Source organism: Chiloscyllium punctatum, chromosome 2 (genome assembly GCF_047496795.1).
Source record: "Chiloscyllium punctatum isolate Juve2018m chromosome 2, sChiPun1.3, whole genome shotgun sequence".
In the NCBI taxonomy this organism is placed as follows: Eukaryota; Metazoa; Chordata; class Chondrichthyes; order Orectolobiformes; family Hemiscylliidae; genus Chiloscyllium; species Chiloscyllium punctatum.
In genome coordinates, this window is record NC_092740.1 from 127,619,388 (window position 1) to 127,636,131 (window position 16,744).

Below are 16,744 nucleotides of genomic sequence, written 5' to 3' on the forward strand. Positions count from 1 at the left end.
TTGGGAAGATTAAGGTTATGAAATGTGACTAGAATAAGAGATCCTGTATGTCGAGGCAAAAACTGATAACATGAAATTGCATTGATATAGTGCCTTTACTGCAATGAATACCCTTGATGCTTCAGAGGAGTAATATCAGGAAAAAAAGATGATATTAAACCAGCTAAAGAGATTTTAGGTCAGATTCATAAGCAACTGATAAAAATCTGAAATAAACAAGTGCTAGATCATTCACTTCTGTCCATTTAGCTGTAAAATGTTTGTTCAATATGGTTTTGGAGAGAGTTTGCCTCCATCAGTGTGTTCTACTGATGAAGCAATACTTATTTTCTTGTGGTACAAGAGAAACATGTGGACATTATGGTATTGAAGAATTCACCAAACCTTTACTATAACTAACCATTATATATAAATATTCCTTGGGCATAAGTATTTAGGTCCTGATTGTGCCTCCAACATAATGATCAGGTCAAAAAAAATGGCCCATGTGAAAGTAGGTGGAGTTTGAGGGTGAGGTAAACTTAATGATGCTGAACAAATTTGGAGCAATTTGGACACCTGGGCGCTATTAGGTTCTTGAGATTAAGATGTGATGCATCTGCAACATACCAACTTCTATGAACAGCCACAATTTATTTCAGCAAGTACAAGCTTTTGGAGGATCACTTAACGCTCTTTGTGATGCTTGTGTAGCATGTCAAGTGAGGCTCCCGGAACAAGGGAACCATCCTCCCCTTATACAGGGTTTTACATCACAGTCAGTCATGCATGCAAGATCCAACCCCCACCATTCCCCCATAGTCATATGCTATCCGAAAACAAAGTAAAGCAATTAGATTATTTCCAGAAACAAAATGAGATTAGGTTATTCCTCAAAACATTAGATTGTCACATCCTACCTGCAAGACAGAAACCCTCCCCTCCCCAGACATCCAATGTCTTACATGTCAACATAACAATTCAACCCTTTAAACATCTCATTCCCTCCTTTTATCATTCCATGATAACCAAGTAAATGGGGCTGAAACAAAGATGCTACCAGTTTATTTATAAGAATCTGACAGCCACTATTTAAGTAAGTTATTGACACAACATACAGTGATTATAACAGAATTGTGGGAAAAAAATGTTCACCAGTAAAGTTCTTAAATCCAGTCCTTTGATCACTCACCTCCAAGTTGAGTGGAAGTAAACCAGTTGTCCAAAAAATCTCTTTCGGTAAAGTCCAACCTGAAAACAAATTCCAGTCTCTCCTTGTGTATCACTCCATGGAGAAATGTGAGTTCTTGGATAAGATCAGTTAAATACTTAACTGATGAGACTTCCATCCTTGTGGAGATGCTTCAGATGGATGACACCAGCACATCTGAGTGTGAAGTGCAGCAGCAGGGTAGGTGAACGCAGTATGTGAAATGGCAGGGGCCAGTTCTGTTGTGTACAGGCAATAGGGAGCCCAGGCTTCTGGACATGCAGGAATCAATGCTGTTCCTGCACGGTCATAGGGGTCGTGTGCAATGAAGTGTGCTCCCAAGGCAGGATGCATATCTGTGGGGTTAGGTGTAGCTGTCAGTTTGCTTTTGGCTATCATCTTGTTCACCTTTACAAATTCCACCCAGAGAGTCTGAGGATTTTCAGGATCAAATAGAATACTGTTTAATGCATTCTTTACTGCTTCTGCACTGCTGTCAAGTGTAACAAAGCCAACTGGCTGTTTTGATGTTAGCTTGACCAGCGAACCTGCATATTCCTTAAATGAAGGGAAGAGAAGGTAAAGCTCACGTGATTTAATATTCATAGGAAGGCTATTGATGGAAAGCACATGAACCTCTTCACTGTCGGCTTCATCAGTTTGTGGTGGTGACTGGGAAGCTGATTGAATCTGTTGTGTCACCCTCCTCTGGGCAGGTGGTGCTGGTAAAGTGTACAGGTCACCAGAATGGGTGTAATATGTTCCAGCGTTAATTGTCTATCTGAAGTGCTGAGGAAGGTTCCCAGGAATGTGACTTGGTGCTGAGTGTGCAATGGGTGACATTTCCAGGGGGCTGGCTAAGTGGAATGGGACTTTGATCAAGTTGGAGGGGCAGGTGGTGGTCTGAAGGCATGCTTTACCTGTGAATGGAGAGGTGTTAGAGACGATGTTAGCTGCTGAAAGTATCCTTGCATTTCCTCTCTTTGCCCACCTTGACCAAGAAGGTATCAGAATGAATACAGTCAACAAGCATTGGTAACAAAGATTCAGGTGTACACACTTGGCCAACTGGAATGATCCAGAGGCCTTTGACACAGAGTGCAAACACCCATTTGTTTTTTTTTCAGGGTCAGGGGCATCTCCCTGTAAACACTGCACAGGGATACCTGTTTGAGGCAGATAATCTATTTAGCACCTGCTGGTTCAGAGGACAATAGAATTGAGCTGTTACTGCATTTTTGGTGGCTTGATCAGCTCTGGCATTGCCAGTATCCTTATTGTCTATTACGTGGGTAGCACATTTGATTATGGTCAATTGCTTGGGGAGGATGGATTTGGAGGAGATCTCAGACATCGTGAGTTCTAAATAGGTGTCCAAGGTCAGAAATCCACTTTAGATTCGATTCCCTACAGTGTGGAAACAGGCCCTTTGGCACAACCAATCCATACCGACCCTCCGAAGAGTAACCCACCCAGACCCATTTCCCTCTGACTAATGCGCTTAGCACTATGGGCAATTTAGCATGGCCAATTCACCTGACCTGCACATCTTTGGACTGTGGGAGGAAACCGGAGCACCCGGAGGAAACCCACGCAGACACGGGGAGAATGTGCAAACTCCACACAGACAGTCGCCTGAGGCTGGAATCGAACCTGGGACCCTGTGCTGTGAGGCAGCAATGCTAACCACTGAGCCACCGTGCCGCCCCGATGTGGCCATAGCTGGTCATCTGTGTCCTTATTTTGAAGGATTGGCAGACCAGACGTTTCAGGAGGTACCTCCATCTTATTCCCATGCAATAGTCCGGATTGGTGTTTCAACGCTGATCCCTTTTTGTCTCTCTATTTTTCCTCTTTGTTTACACAATCCCCACACTGACTCTTCAGCACCACTCAAGACTTAGGGCTTCCCTCGTGATCACACTGATCACTCTGTGGTGTGTTATTCTTCCAGCTGGCCTGTTTAGATTTGTTATTTCCTCAGTAGTCTCTCCATGTGGATATTAATGTTTTCCACTTTAGTCCCCCTATTATGTTTCCAAATTGCCTCCTCTGCTTTTAAAGATTTATCTATGTCGCAAGTTTCTCCTATCATCAAGTTTCATTTCCCAATTTAAGCATCCTGACAGCAGCCTGGCCCATTCCTCATTTTGGGATGTCATCCCGGCATAACTGATGCAAAGTAGTTTCAACACTTTTTCAAATGTTTGTCCCATTTTTGAAGTCTCAACTTCCTAACTTATCTCTATTTAAAGTGCCCTCAATCTCCACACCCACTTCAGTGTCCTGACCTTAATGTGGGAAAATTTCCCATTGGTCTGAGGCAGGTTGATTGAGACAGACATTATCCTTTATCATATGTACTATGTTCTGGGGCCTCAAATCCCATGATTAGAGAGATCTAATCACCAAATTCCAGGGGTCCCTAACCTCCCTGGGGCAAACTGGTTGCATACAAGTGAGTAAGTTATTTCAGAAATTCCATCACTACAGAATCCCAGGGGATGAAGAGTTTAGTGAGGGAGATCAAGGTAAATCTTAGTGGGCCCATCTGTCTCTCATTACCGTCACACAGGTGATCACTTAATCTGCCTAGAAGCTCCATAAATGTTGGAATCCCACTCTTGTCACCAAATGTTAGGTTGCCTTCTTGAGATTCTTACATGTTTGATACAACTGCAACATGCCAACTTCTGTCAAGAGCCGTGATTTATTTCAGCAAGTCCAAGCTTTTGGAGGATCACTTAATACTCTGCTGCTTGTGGAGCATGTCAAGTGAGGCTCCCTGAACAAGGGAACCATCCTCCCTTTATATAGGGTTTTACATCACGGTCAGTTATGCACAAAAGACCCTGCCACTCCCCCATAGTCACATGCCACCCAAAAACAGTGTAAATGGATTAGATTATTTCCAGAAACAAATGAGAGATTAGGTTATTCCTTAACAGTATTTAGAGTATGATTAGATTACCACATCCTGCCTGCAAGACAAACCCCGCTCCTCCCACAACATCCAATTCCTTGTATTCAGAACAAATTAGCCCTTTAACTTCTTAGGGACGGTGGGAAAAGCCAGACCAGTCCCAAGCAAACTAGGATGTCTGTATCACCTTGCTTACTGATTCTGCCCCGACTCATTAGTTTTGAACTCCTGTCCTGATGTGCATGGTATTATTTAATAAAGTGAAATTAGTTTATGATGTTATGAAAACTACAGGTTAATGAAAAGATGGTGGGGGTTTAGAGGAAGGTGAATTCTTTTTAACTCCTCCTTGGGTGATATTCTCTCATTCTCAGAATGCGAGTCTTGCTGGCTTGGTCATTTATTCATCATCCCAAAACCCTTTTGCTGCCAATTAGGAGTGGAGTTTTTGTAATGGTTTGGATACATCCTGATGTCTTACAAAGACCATTTCCAAAGGCAGTTAAGAATTGCTGCGGGTCTGGTCTTATAGGTTGAGCAGATGAGGAGAGCATGCCAACTTTGCTGAAGGACTAGTAAACCAGATGGGTTTTTAACATTAATCTCAGTTTCAAGTTGTCATTACTGACCATGGCCAGTTTTGTGATTTATTTCAACACCAAATTAAAATACAGATTGTCCATGTGTGATTTTAACTCACAGCTCTGGGTTAAAAGCCCAGGAACATTAACTATACATGGATTGTTCTGTGTTTTAAAATAATCTTTCCTTAATGGCAACTCTTCTCTTGCAATTACTCATCTTTAGAAATGCAGCAAATCTGATGAATGAATACTGGTAATTGGGTGCCCTGACTCTCAGCTTGATTGCCCTACAACCTCCAGGCAGACCTAAAATGTCCTTACCTTCACTTAAAAGGTAAAGAAATAAATTGCATGCGGTTCTGGCAGCCAATAAATCAAGACATATTCCAGCTATTTTTGAAAAAAATGTAGTTACTTATATATTGTGGCAGCTTTTCTTTGGGGTGGGGATGGGGTGTGTGAAGTTAGCTCAGTTGTCTGACGAGATACCAGTCTAATGCCGCAACATTAGGTACACAGTCTCTGTTCTGGCCTGGCTTTTCATTCTGGCCTGTGCCCCCTTGCCTGATCCCACAACAAAATGAGGGCCTTCGTCATAATGTGGCAGCCATCAAGTAATAAGGAGAAGAACTTGGAGAAGTCACTCTTGTATGGAGCATGTCAGCTAATTTGTGTACAGCAAGCTCCCACAGCAGCAAGGAGATAATCTGACTTTAGAAGTGTTGGTTAGTGAATTGTATATTATCCAGAACACCTAGGGATATGCTCAGCTCTGTTTCAGAATAATATTCAGGCAAGGTCTTATTGTCCATTTGAAAAGGAACCTCATTTAAATATCCCAGCTGCAAGATGGCCTGCCTGACAGGGTCATCTGGGTTTGTGCTCAAGCCTCAAGTGGGTCTCAGGTGAGAGTCCACCCAGTTGAGCTAAAGCTGATTTTTAAAAAAAAACACAGCTAGTAAATCAAGACATGCCTGTTTTTGATAAAAAGTGTGAAATGGTTGCTGGTTCTTTGCAAAGGTAAATTTGAGATCACTGCATAATGGATACAGTCTGCTTCTGTGACCAAAGGAGCTTGGCCTGGGGAACAAGCTGTGCCGCTAAACACTGATCATTTGTCAGGGTAACAGCAGGACTGTGTGACAATTATTTTGCATTGGGGACAGCCCCATGACAGGGCCTGATAGTAGCAATATAATCCTTTCTTTGGAAACTGGGGCTGAATGAAATGTAGAGCGAAGCAGTGAAGGTCACCTCTGGCTGATGTTTGAGGGGTGGTATTGTAAATGAAATTAATTTTGGTCATGCCTTTGGGGAGGCCTCACTAATGAATTGATGCCTCTGCTTAAGAGGCAAGCCTGCAACACAGAGTGGAGGCTGTACTGGAATAGCTGCAAAGCGACTGTGGATTCGGATCCTGCGACAGTTTGTGAAATGGAATCTTTTTAAAAGAATTCTACCTGGCTGAGGGATGGTGGCAGGAAATAAGTGCCCAAAGCTGGACACGAATGATTTGTCACCACTCTCCTGTGAAAAGGAGTGAAGAAATAGAAACAGGAGGCAGCTTTTGGACCGTTGAGTCTGGATTAGAGTAGTGCTGGAAAAGCATAGCAGGTCAGGCAGCATCCGAGAAGCAGGGAGATTGACGTTTCGGGCAAAAGCCCTTTTGGACTGTTGAGCCTGTTGTGGTAGTTACGAAGATCATGGCTGATTTTGAAGTGGCTTTAATTTGTTTATGCCTATCTCCCATAACCCTGGACCCTTTTGTCAGTCCAACGTAGCCTTGACTGTATCCAATGACCCAGCCTCCACTGCTCTGTGGAGCGAATCCACATATTGGTGACTCTCAAGAAATTCCTGCTTTTCCTAGTCTTAATGGAGACACCCAATGTTTTTAAAAAATCATGCTTTTTCTTCTAGGTTCCTTCATAGGTAGAAAATTCTCTCACCATCTCATCTGGTCTACATGTGACTCCAAGTATCACACTGGAGTTAAGCCTAAATGCCTTGAGGCAGTTAAGATTGAAAAAGAGATGTTTATTTAGGTTGTAACTTTGCTTGTTACGCTGGAAGATTTGTTCTCCGATGTTTTGTCACCATGCTAGGTAACAGTGAGCCTCTATTGAAGCACTGGTGTACTGTCCCACTTTCTATTTGTCTTGGACTGTTGTGGTGAGTGATATCACTTCTGCTTCTTTGATAGGTTGGTAAATGGGGTCTAAATTGATTTATTTCTTGATGGAGTTCTGGTTTAAGTGCTGGGCCTCTAGGAATTCCTGTGTCTTTGTTTAGACAGTCCCAGGGTGGATGTATAGTCCCAGTCAAACTGGTGTCCCTCATTGTGTGCAAGCATACTAGTGCTAGTTGGTCATGTCTTTTATTGGCTAGTTGGTGCTCATGTATCCTGGTGACTAGTTTCCTGCCCATCTGTCCAATGTAATGTTCGTTGCATGACTGCAATAAGCCTTAAAATTGGACAGACTGGTAGGAAACTAGGCAGTAAAAGACATGACCAACTATCACTGGTATCCATACACTGACAATGAGGGGCACCAGTTTGACTGGGACAGGTTAAACAAAGTGTTATGACAGTGTAGACGCGTACTATATCTTTGAGTGTGGAAGCTGGCTCGGACTGAAGGCACAGAGTGTGCTGAACAATTAAAAAATGCACCACTTGGTTGTGAAACAAATAGCTGGGAACTGAGTTGCCATAGTATTCAAATTCAGCCAGCTTAAATTATGCCACAAAATACCAAAATCCATATCAACTTTTAATTTTAATGCTTTGACAAACCAATGAGATGTTCGGATGTTTTGGGGTACATAAAATCGGACATTTTGAACAGTTAGCCAGAGGGCAAAGAGCACCAACCAACGCAGAAACAGCTTGCAGAGCCCTTCTCTGAAAGGTACTTTTCATATTCAAATTATGAAGCAGAAGACCAAAGAAAAGACCCAGGAAAGTACAGAGAAAGATACCAAAGGAAACAGTGATAACTGCCTGGTTTTGAAAGTTGATTTTTTGTAAACTTAATTGGGGGGGGGGGTTTATCAGATCAGTGTGTTGTTGGAGAGTGGGAGATAGACAATTTGTTTAGACAGAGGATTACTGTGTAGGTAGTTGTTGTTTAATGTTCTTTTATTTCTGAGTTAAAGAATAAATTGTTAAAATTTTCTTCTTTACATGGAAGGATTTTTGTAGCTCTTGGTCACTCATTTTAACAGATTATGAGGTGAGTTTTACTGTAGGTCTGGTTTACATTAGTAGAAGGGTTTACCCTTGTCATAACAAAATACATGCACGGGGATTCCTTGAGACCCAGCATTCAAACCAGAACTACATCAACACTGATTTGGACCCCATTTGCCAACCTCTCAAAGAACTGGAAGTGATATCACCCACCAAACAGTCCAAGACAAATAGAAAGCAGGACAGTACAACAGTGTTTCAATGGAGACTCACTGATGATGTTGTCTCGCATGGTGATGAAATGTCCGAGAACAAATCTTCTAGACCAGCGAGTAAACTTACAACCCGAGCTACAAATCTTCACACAAAAAAAAAACAGACTTTGTGTAGTGCCCATTAGTGATCTGAATATTTCAAAGCATTTTATAGCCAACAAGTTGCAGGATAAACATTAAGCAGGGAAAATTCCACCGAGCTTGCCTGAAATTGTGACCACAGGATCCCTTCCATCCTCTTGGGAGGACAGACAGCTAGTTTTTCACTGGATCAAAATACTGGAATTCCCTCTAAGGGCATCATGGATCAACCTGCAATGCATGGACTTTCAGAGGCTTAAGATGACAGCTCATCACCCTGTTCTCACAGGTGACTAGCGATGAGCAGCAACACCCACGAGTGAATTTAAAAAATGAAGACTACAAGAAAAAGGAGCAGAAGCAGTCCATTTAGTCCATGAAGTCAGCTCCACCTTTCAATGCAATCATGGTATTTGAAATTCTCAACTCCTTTCCTGCATTTTCCTTAAGTCTTGATTCCCCTTACTGATTAAAAATCTGTTTTTTTCCTCAGCCTTGAATTCCTTGAATGACCTGCCTCAACAGCCCTCCAAATAATTCCACAAATGCATTACCCTGAAGGGAATTTCTCTCATCTATCTCAAATGTGCGACCCCTTATTCTGAGATTATGCCTTCTGGCCCTAGACAACAGGAAATCACCTTTTTTTTTGGAACCACCCTGTAAAGTTCCCCAAGAATCCTGTATGTTTCAATAAAATTACCTCTCATTCTACGAAACTCCAGTGAGTAGAGACCCAGCCTGTCCTCTCAAGATGGTCCCTCCACATTGGAATCAGCTGAGTGAAGCTTCCGTGGACTGTCTCCAATGTCAGTTTATCTTTCCTTTAGAAAAAGCAGACCAACACTGATCACTATTTTAGGTGCTAACTCGTGCTTAGCAAGACTCTTTTTATTCAATTCCTTTTGAAATGAAGGCCGACATTCCATTTGCCTTCCTTATTATCTCCTGAAGGTGAATGCTAGATTTGAGGTATGTGCACAAGAACCACCAAATCCCTATGTGCTGCACCTTGTTTCAGTTTTCCCCATTTAAATATTAACCTCCTCCATTACTCCTGACAAAGTGCATAGCCTCACATTTCCCATGTTATATTCCATCTGGCAAGTCTTTGTAGACTTGTTTAACTTGTCTGTATCTCTAGACTCATTCTCACCACTTGCTTTCCCACTTATTTATGAGTCCGCCACAAACTTGGCTACCCAAGTCATTAATGTTGTAAATAATTGTGTTCCCAGCACTGATCCCTGTGGCACTCTACTGGTTACAGGTTGCCATCCGTAAAAGGCCCCCACTTATTCAAGTCTGTTGGTTAGCCATCCTGTATCTACGCTAATATACCATCTCCAATACGGTGGCTTTTACATTGTTTAGTCTAATGAGTGCTTCCTTACCAAATAGGTATGGAAATCCAAATATATTTCATCCACTGCTTCCCCTTTATCCATCCTGCTTGCTACTTCCTCAAAGCATCCTATTAAGTTTGTCAGGCATGATTTCCCCTTCATGAAACTGTGCTGACTCTACTTGATCATATGTATTTTTGAAATGCATGTAATTTCTATTAAATCTTTATAATAGGTTAACATGTCATTGGAGAAAATATCTAATTAATCAATAGTTGCCTTTATTTTTTAAAAGAGAATATTACTTTTTCAGTTTTATATGCCTCTTTTATTAGAAAATTTCTATCGGTGCATCCTCTAATTTTAGCTACTTTTAATATCTCTCAGGTCCAGGAGACTTATTGCTGTTTAATTCTATTCATTTCCATCACATCTCTACTGTAAACTTGTATTTATTTTCTATCCTGTTTTTGCCCCTATTATTCTGTAATTTGAGTGCTATTAGCGTGATCTACTGTGAAGACTGTAATGTATTTTCTCAACTCCTCTCTGCCATTTCCTGGTTCCAGTTATGGTTTACCCAGCCTAGTTCTAAGGGGCCTATATTATACTTTGGCCTCTCTTTATGTACTTAAAAGAAGCTCTTGAATATTAATTGCAGGTTTGCCCTCAAAGTTTATCTTTGGTTCATTTTTAAAACATTCCCAATCTTCAGGTTTACGACTAATCTTTGCCACATTTTTCCCCCCTCTTTCAAAGCCTTAACATCCCAGTTAACCATGGTTGGCTTATCCTTTTCCTGTAATCCTCATTTCACTCATCCACAAGACCTTCATAACTTTTGGATGAAGGGAAGATGATAGTCTAGTGATAATGCCACTAGGCTATTAATCCAGAGATCCTGGTAATGTTCTGGGTACCTCAGTCCGAATCCTGCCATTGCAGTTGGTGGAATTTGAATAAATATCTGGAATTAGTAGTCATAAAGATCATTAACAGTTGATTGTTGAAAAAAATCTGGTTCACTAATGTCCTTTCAGGGAGGAATCTGCGGCCTGTACCTGATCTGGCCTACATGTGTGACTCCAATTTGGTTGGCACTTAAATGGCCCATTAGGGATGGGTAACTGGCCAGTGGCACCCATTTCCTGTGAATGAATAAAACAAGAGGCAGCAGCTCCTCGATTGTAATCCCCTGGATCATCATACGCATCCTCTCCTTGAACACAGACCAACATTGAATGATCTAATATGAGGGATGTGACTGCTTTCGAGGTAAGCATTCAAGAACTTTTCCCTTCCCTGATGTGGTGCAGTGTCTGCTGCTCGGATTCCAGCTCAATGCTGATCCAAAACTTTCTCAAGCTGCAAACATTTCCAACAGATATGTTTGTTCTGGTATCCAGCAGTTCACAGATGTTGCAGCAGCTGTGCATCCCTCATTTGATTTAGTTTATAAAGTGATAACTTTAGATTCCCTAGACTTTACACTGCATTGTTACTTTCTCATTTTAAAAAATGAAATCTTCTACTTCAAGTCAGAAATGTACAGCACAGAAACAGACTGTTTGGTCCAACTCATACATGCCAGCCAGATATTTAAATAAATCTAGACACATTTGAGCTGTATCCTTCTAAATCCTTCCTATTCATATACATATCCAGATCTCTTAAATATTGTAATTGGACCAGCCTCCACCACTTCCTCTGGCAGCCCATTCCACACATGTACCACCTTCTGCGTGAAAAAGTTGACCCTTAGGTCTCTTTTATATCTTTCCCCTCTCGCCCTAAACCTACACCCTCTAGTTCTGGACTCCCCCATCCCAGGGAAAAGACTTTGTCTATTTATCCTGTCCATGCCCCTCAATTTTATCAACCTTGATAAGGTCACTCCTCCACCTCTGACTCTCCAGCCTATTCAATCTCTCCCTATAGCTCAAATTCTCCAATCTTGGCAACATCCTTGTAAATCTCCTGAACCCTTTCAAGTTTCACAAAATGTTTCTGAGAGGAGGGAGACCAGAATTGCATGCAGTCTTCCAAAAGTGACCTAACCAATGTCCTGCACAGCCACAACATGACCTCCTAACTCTTACACTGTCCAATAAAGGCAAGCAAGCCAAACACCCCCTTCACTATCCTTCAACCTTTGACTCCACTCCAAGGAGTTTGTTTAACAACACTCCCCAATACCTCACCATTAAGTGTACAAGTCCTCTCCAGATTTGCCTTTCCAAAATGCAGCCTCTGACATTTATCTAAATTAAACTCCACTTGCCACTCCCCAGCCCATTAGTTAATCCGATCAAGATCCTATTGCACTGAGTGTTGAGGAAAATATCAAGTCTCATACTTAGATTCTTGTTTCAAGAAATTCTCATGAATTCATGAAGAGGCTGCTACACTCTTCACTGTCTCACAGCACTCTCTCCAGCTGAAGAGTTGGCCCATATTTATACAATGATACAAATAACTTTGCTTACTTCCACACTTCACCTTTGTTCTTTGATGTTGCTCAAGGACATAGAAAGTAACAAGTTCAAGATGCACTCCCTATGCTTCAAACTATAGTTACACAACCTCAGTTGTTATCGGGAGCAGTGTTTTCCACTACAGACGTCAGCCTGAGAGCCAAGATACCTTTTACCTTGGTCAAGTGTACTATTATGTAGCAGTATGCTACATTCTTACTACTTCCACACTGGAGGTAACCTTCTTCATTGTTGACTGTTGACTACACCTCCAATTTTGGCATCATTGGCAAGCTTACTAACTATACATCCTACATTCACATCTAAAATGTAAGTGACAAAAAGCAATGGACCCAGCACAGATCCTTGTGGCAATCAACTGGTCACAGCCCTCCAGTCTGAAAAGCAACTCTCAACCACCACCCTCTGTCTTCTACCTTCAAGCCGGTTCTGTATCCAAATGGCTAGTTCTCCCCGTATTCCATGGGATCTAACCTTGCCAACCAGTCTACCATGAGGAACCTTGTCAAACCTTGTCAGATCCCATCCACCTCAATCCTCTTCATCAAGAAACTCAATTAAGTTATTGAGACAATTTCCACCACACAAAACCACTTTAAAAAGTAGCTATGTTTAAGAGAAACAAGAAAACAAAAAAGCATCCTGGGGATCTAAAGCAAATTGGAGATCTTTGTTTTAGTTCACAGGCTAGAAATATTCACTGTTCCTACTTACTAATCAGCCTCCTTCCCTGCACTTCCACCACACTGTGGCTGTGGTTTGTGATGTCTCTCTAGCAATGGCCTCCTTTTATCATCTCCCACCTTGGAGAATTTATTTTCTGTAATAAACTCGAGTTAAAGAACATCAGTACCCATTTGCATCAAATTCCCACTTAAAACTAAATTTCCAAGCATATATTCACTCAGACCCCACCCCCACCCCCACCCCATGCAAAATGAAATGGAGAGCCTTCGTGTTGGTAGTGTTGCAGCTTACATTGGAAGAACAGTGGGAGGGTCTCTCATGTGTTTGGGCCAACAATCATACTCAACCACCAAAACTATGAAACACATTGTCAGATCATTCCCACTTTAGAGACTTGAGCTCATAGTCTAGGAAATACCATGTTTTGGAAGAGACTCCCCGTCTACCCAATCATGGGTGGATGTTAAAGGTCTCCATTCACTCCAGATAGTTCTTCTATAATGGGATGGTTGTGTTCTTGTGCAACAATTTGTTAGAGAAAGATCGCACTTTAGAAACAGCACTTAAAGTGTTGGCAATATAATTGCTTTACAGCCAATACACATTGTAAAGGTTTGCGCTTTCGCAACAGTGTCCCAAATTCAGCAATTGCATTATAGCGAATTCACGTTAATGAAACGTGCATTATAGCAGAACAATATGTATTTTAAAGAAGAACAGAAGTGTTTTCCTCGCTTGTCCTGGACAATGTTTACATCTTAACCAACCTTACTTTTGGGGGGGGAATGAACTACCTGATTATACGCTTCATTTTTGTTTTTGTGGGCTTATTAAATGCAATTATAACTAAAAGTTTCTTCCATAATGACTGTGACTAGGCTTCATTAAGTAGTTGTGAATTACAGGGTCACATCTCTAAAATAATTCAAAATGCATATACAGTAACTATCTCAAAAACAATGTAAAGAATGGGAGCGAGAGGAGGTCCTTCTGCCCATCAGTGCTGCTCCGTGGCCGTATCATGGCTGATCTTCTACCTCAATTCTTCACACTGTCCCCGTACCCTTTAATTCCTGTAGTATACCAAACTCTTAATGATCTCTGACGTCAGTGTCACGACAGAGCATCCACAGCCGTCTAGGGTGGAGAATTCCAAAGATGCTTTGAATGAAGAAAATTATTCTCATCTCAGTCCAAGATGAATAAACTTGTATTCTGAGGCTGTGCTTTCTTATTCGAGATTCTCCAGGTAGGGGAAACATCCTCCCGGTATCTGCTGTATCAAACCTTGTAAAAATTCTGTGCGTTTCAGTTGGATCAGCTCTCATTCTTTGAAACCCTGGAGAAAAGAAACATCATCGACTCGATTTTTCCTTGAATGTCACTGACCTGCTGCTGAGAGAAAGTTAATTGCTTTTCATTTGAAGAGCTGCCGATTAAATTTGAAAATATCTCCTCATTTTGCTGCAGGATCCAATTGGGATGGTTAGAAAGAAGCTATTAGCTCTGGTGGAGGCAGTGCAGAACAAACTCAACATTAGAACTAGGCCATTCTGATTGATTCCTTCGCACTAAGGAGAATGGAAATCTTTATCTCTCTTGTCTACAAAGCAAAGAAACTCAGGGTCAAATGGAAAATTTCAAAATGAAATTGATTGCTTTCACTAGGCAAAAGAGTTCAAGAATTTTAAAAATGGATTTAAATAGTAATTTTCACTAATATCATACATCTCAAAGCATGATGTACAGTTTAATTTCTGAAGTGTAGTTATTGTATTGTAGGAAACACAGCAGTCAATTAGCACACGACAAACTCCCAACAGTAGCAATGCATTGACGACTGGGTAATCTACTGTTATGATGTTTGCATTGAAGGAGAGATAATCGCCAGGACATGGAGGAGAACAGCCTTGCTCCTTTTCACCCCTAGTGCTGTGGATATATTGAACTCACCTGATATGTCAGAGGGCAACTTTGGTTTAACATCTCATGTGAAAGTATGCACCTCTGACAGGGCAACAGCCCTTCAATACTCCATTGGCTTGCTAGCTTCAATTCCTATGCTGAAACTCTACTGTCAGACTGGAACCTTGAAACCTGTAATTCAGACATGAGCATACTACCTGCTGAGCTACAGCTATGGAACCAAATTGTATCAGCAACAAGGCAGCCATCTTCTAAGCGAATGGTGAAATGGGTTGGAGGGGCTGATAGATCCATTCATGAACACTCATTCTCCCCACCCCCCACCCCCCACCCCCCCCCACCCCCCCCCCCCCCCCCCCCCAATCTACCCTGCAGTAACCTTCTGGACAGTATTCCTGTGGGATAGCCTGAGTATTGGACACTGATGTGTTTTATTGCTGCAGTGAAAGCCCAGATTTCCTCAGCCATTATTAACGCCTCTCAAGGGTACTAAATTAGATTACTTAATTACTTACAGTGTGGAAACAGGCCCTTCGGCCCAACAAGTCCACACCAACTCTCTGAACAGCAACCCACCCAGACCCATTCCCCTACACCTAACACTACGGGCAATTTAGCATGGTCAATTCACCTAACCTGCACATTTTTGTACTGTGGGAGAAAACCGGAGCACCCAGAGGAAACCCACACAGACACTGGGAGAATGTGCAAACTCCACACAGAGAGTTGCCTGAGGCAGGAATTGAACCCGGGTCTCTGGCGCTGTGAGGTAGTAGTGCTAACCACTGTGCCACTGTACTATCATCCAAACCACATAGCAGGAAGACGCAAGCCACTTCCTGACTATGAGTACTGTAACAGTTAGGATTTATTTCATAGCCTTGAATACTAAAACATCCCAACATTCTTTACAGTAATGTTGCAAATCAAATTTTGATGCAGAGCTACTTGCCATATTAGAAGAGGTGGGCTAAAGCTTGGCCATAAGAGGTAGGTTTTTACAGAGCAGCTTAATGGAGGAAAATAAGACCGAGAGGTTGAGAGGTTCAGGCAGGGAGTTCCTCAGTTTACAGCTGAGGGAGTGACTTTCAGTGGTGGAGTGATTTACGTTGGGATGTGTTAAAAGCCAGAGGATGGTAGGGAACTAGGATGGTTTTGGGGTGGGATGAGGTTACAGAGATAAAGAGGGATGAGAGAATTTGAAATTGAGGATGAGAGATTTTAATACTCAAGGAAGTTGGTTTGACTTAAAGATAATGTCAGCTTTTGAGTCAAAGGGTGATGGGTGAATGAAATTCACTGGGAGGAATGACAGGGACAGTCAAACATTGAAAGACCTTCATTTGGTGGAGGTTGGTAGTTTGGAGGTTAGGCAAAAGTGTTATGGCACTTCTTGGCAATTCATAGGATGCGTGTGTCACTGGTCAGGCCAGCATTTATTGTCCATCTCTAATTGCCTAGAGGGAAGTTACGAGTCAACCACATTGCTGTGGGTCTGGAGTCAATGTAAGCCAAGACCAGGTAAGGATGGCAGTTTCCTTCCCTAAAGGACATTAGTGAACTAGGTGGGTTTTTCCAACAATTGACAACAGTTTCATGATCATTATTAGACTGTTAATCACATTTTTAAAAAAAAGATTAATTCAGATTCTTCCAACTGCCATCGTGGGATTTGAACCCAGGTCCCCAGAACATTACCTGGGTCCCTGGATTAATGGTGTAGTGATAATACCAGTGGGCCAACGTCTGCCCAATTAGAATTGAAATCTTTGTTTTTAATTCAGTGACTGGGACATCACTGAGAGAGTCAGCATTTATTACCCTTGGAAAATAACTGAGTGGCTCACTAGGCCATGTCAGGGGGCAATTAAGAGTCAACCACATTGCTGTCAGTCTGGAGTGTGCATGAAGACCAGAACAGAAAAGTATGGCAGATTGGTTTCCCCAGAGGGCTTTGGTGAACCAGATAAATTTTGCAGCAGTCCGATTTCTGGTTCTGTTGAGATTATCACTGTTCTTTCTTTACCTTTCTCATTTTTGATTTG

At 41.9% G+C, this 16,744-nt stretch overlaps 2 protein-coding genes across 11 annotated transcripts in view; one reads left to right on the plus strand and one right to left on the minus strand.

Annotated features, from left to right (window-relative positions):
• Positions 1-16,744, plus strand: part of LOC140489122 (amyloid-beta A4 precursor protein-binding family A member 1-like) — a 204,308-nt gene that overhangs the window by 92,735 nt on the left and 94,829 nt on the right. The window contains exon 1 of one of the 10 annotated variants that reach the window (XM_072588368.1): positions 10,744-10,866. The exons of the other annotated variants lie outside the window; for them this stretch is intronic. The gene's annotated coding sequence lies outside the window, so the exon portion shown is untranslated. Of the gene's footprint in view, positions 1-10,743; positions 10,867-16,744 lie in introns of those variants that run through there. 10 annotated transcript variants of the gene reach the window in all.
• LOC140492417 (RNA-binding protein with multiple splicing 2-like) lies at positions 1,301-2,543 on the minus strand. Its single transcript, XM_072591313.1, has 3 exons — positions 2,356-2,543; positions 2,110-2,180; positions 1,301-1,911 (listed from the first exon to the last, which is right to left on the minus strand). The coding sequence occupies exons 1-3, from the start codon at positions 2,541-2,543 to the stop codon at positions 1,301-1,303; spliced, it is 870 nt and encodes a 289-aa protein (XP_072447414.1).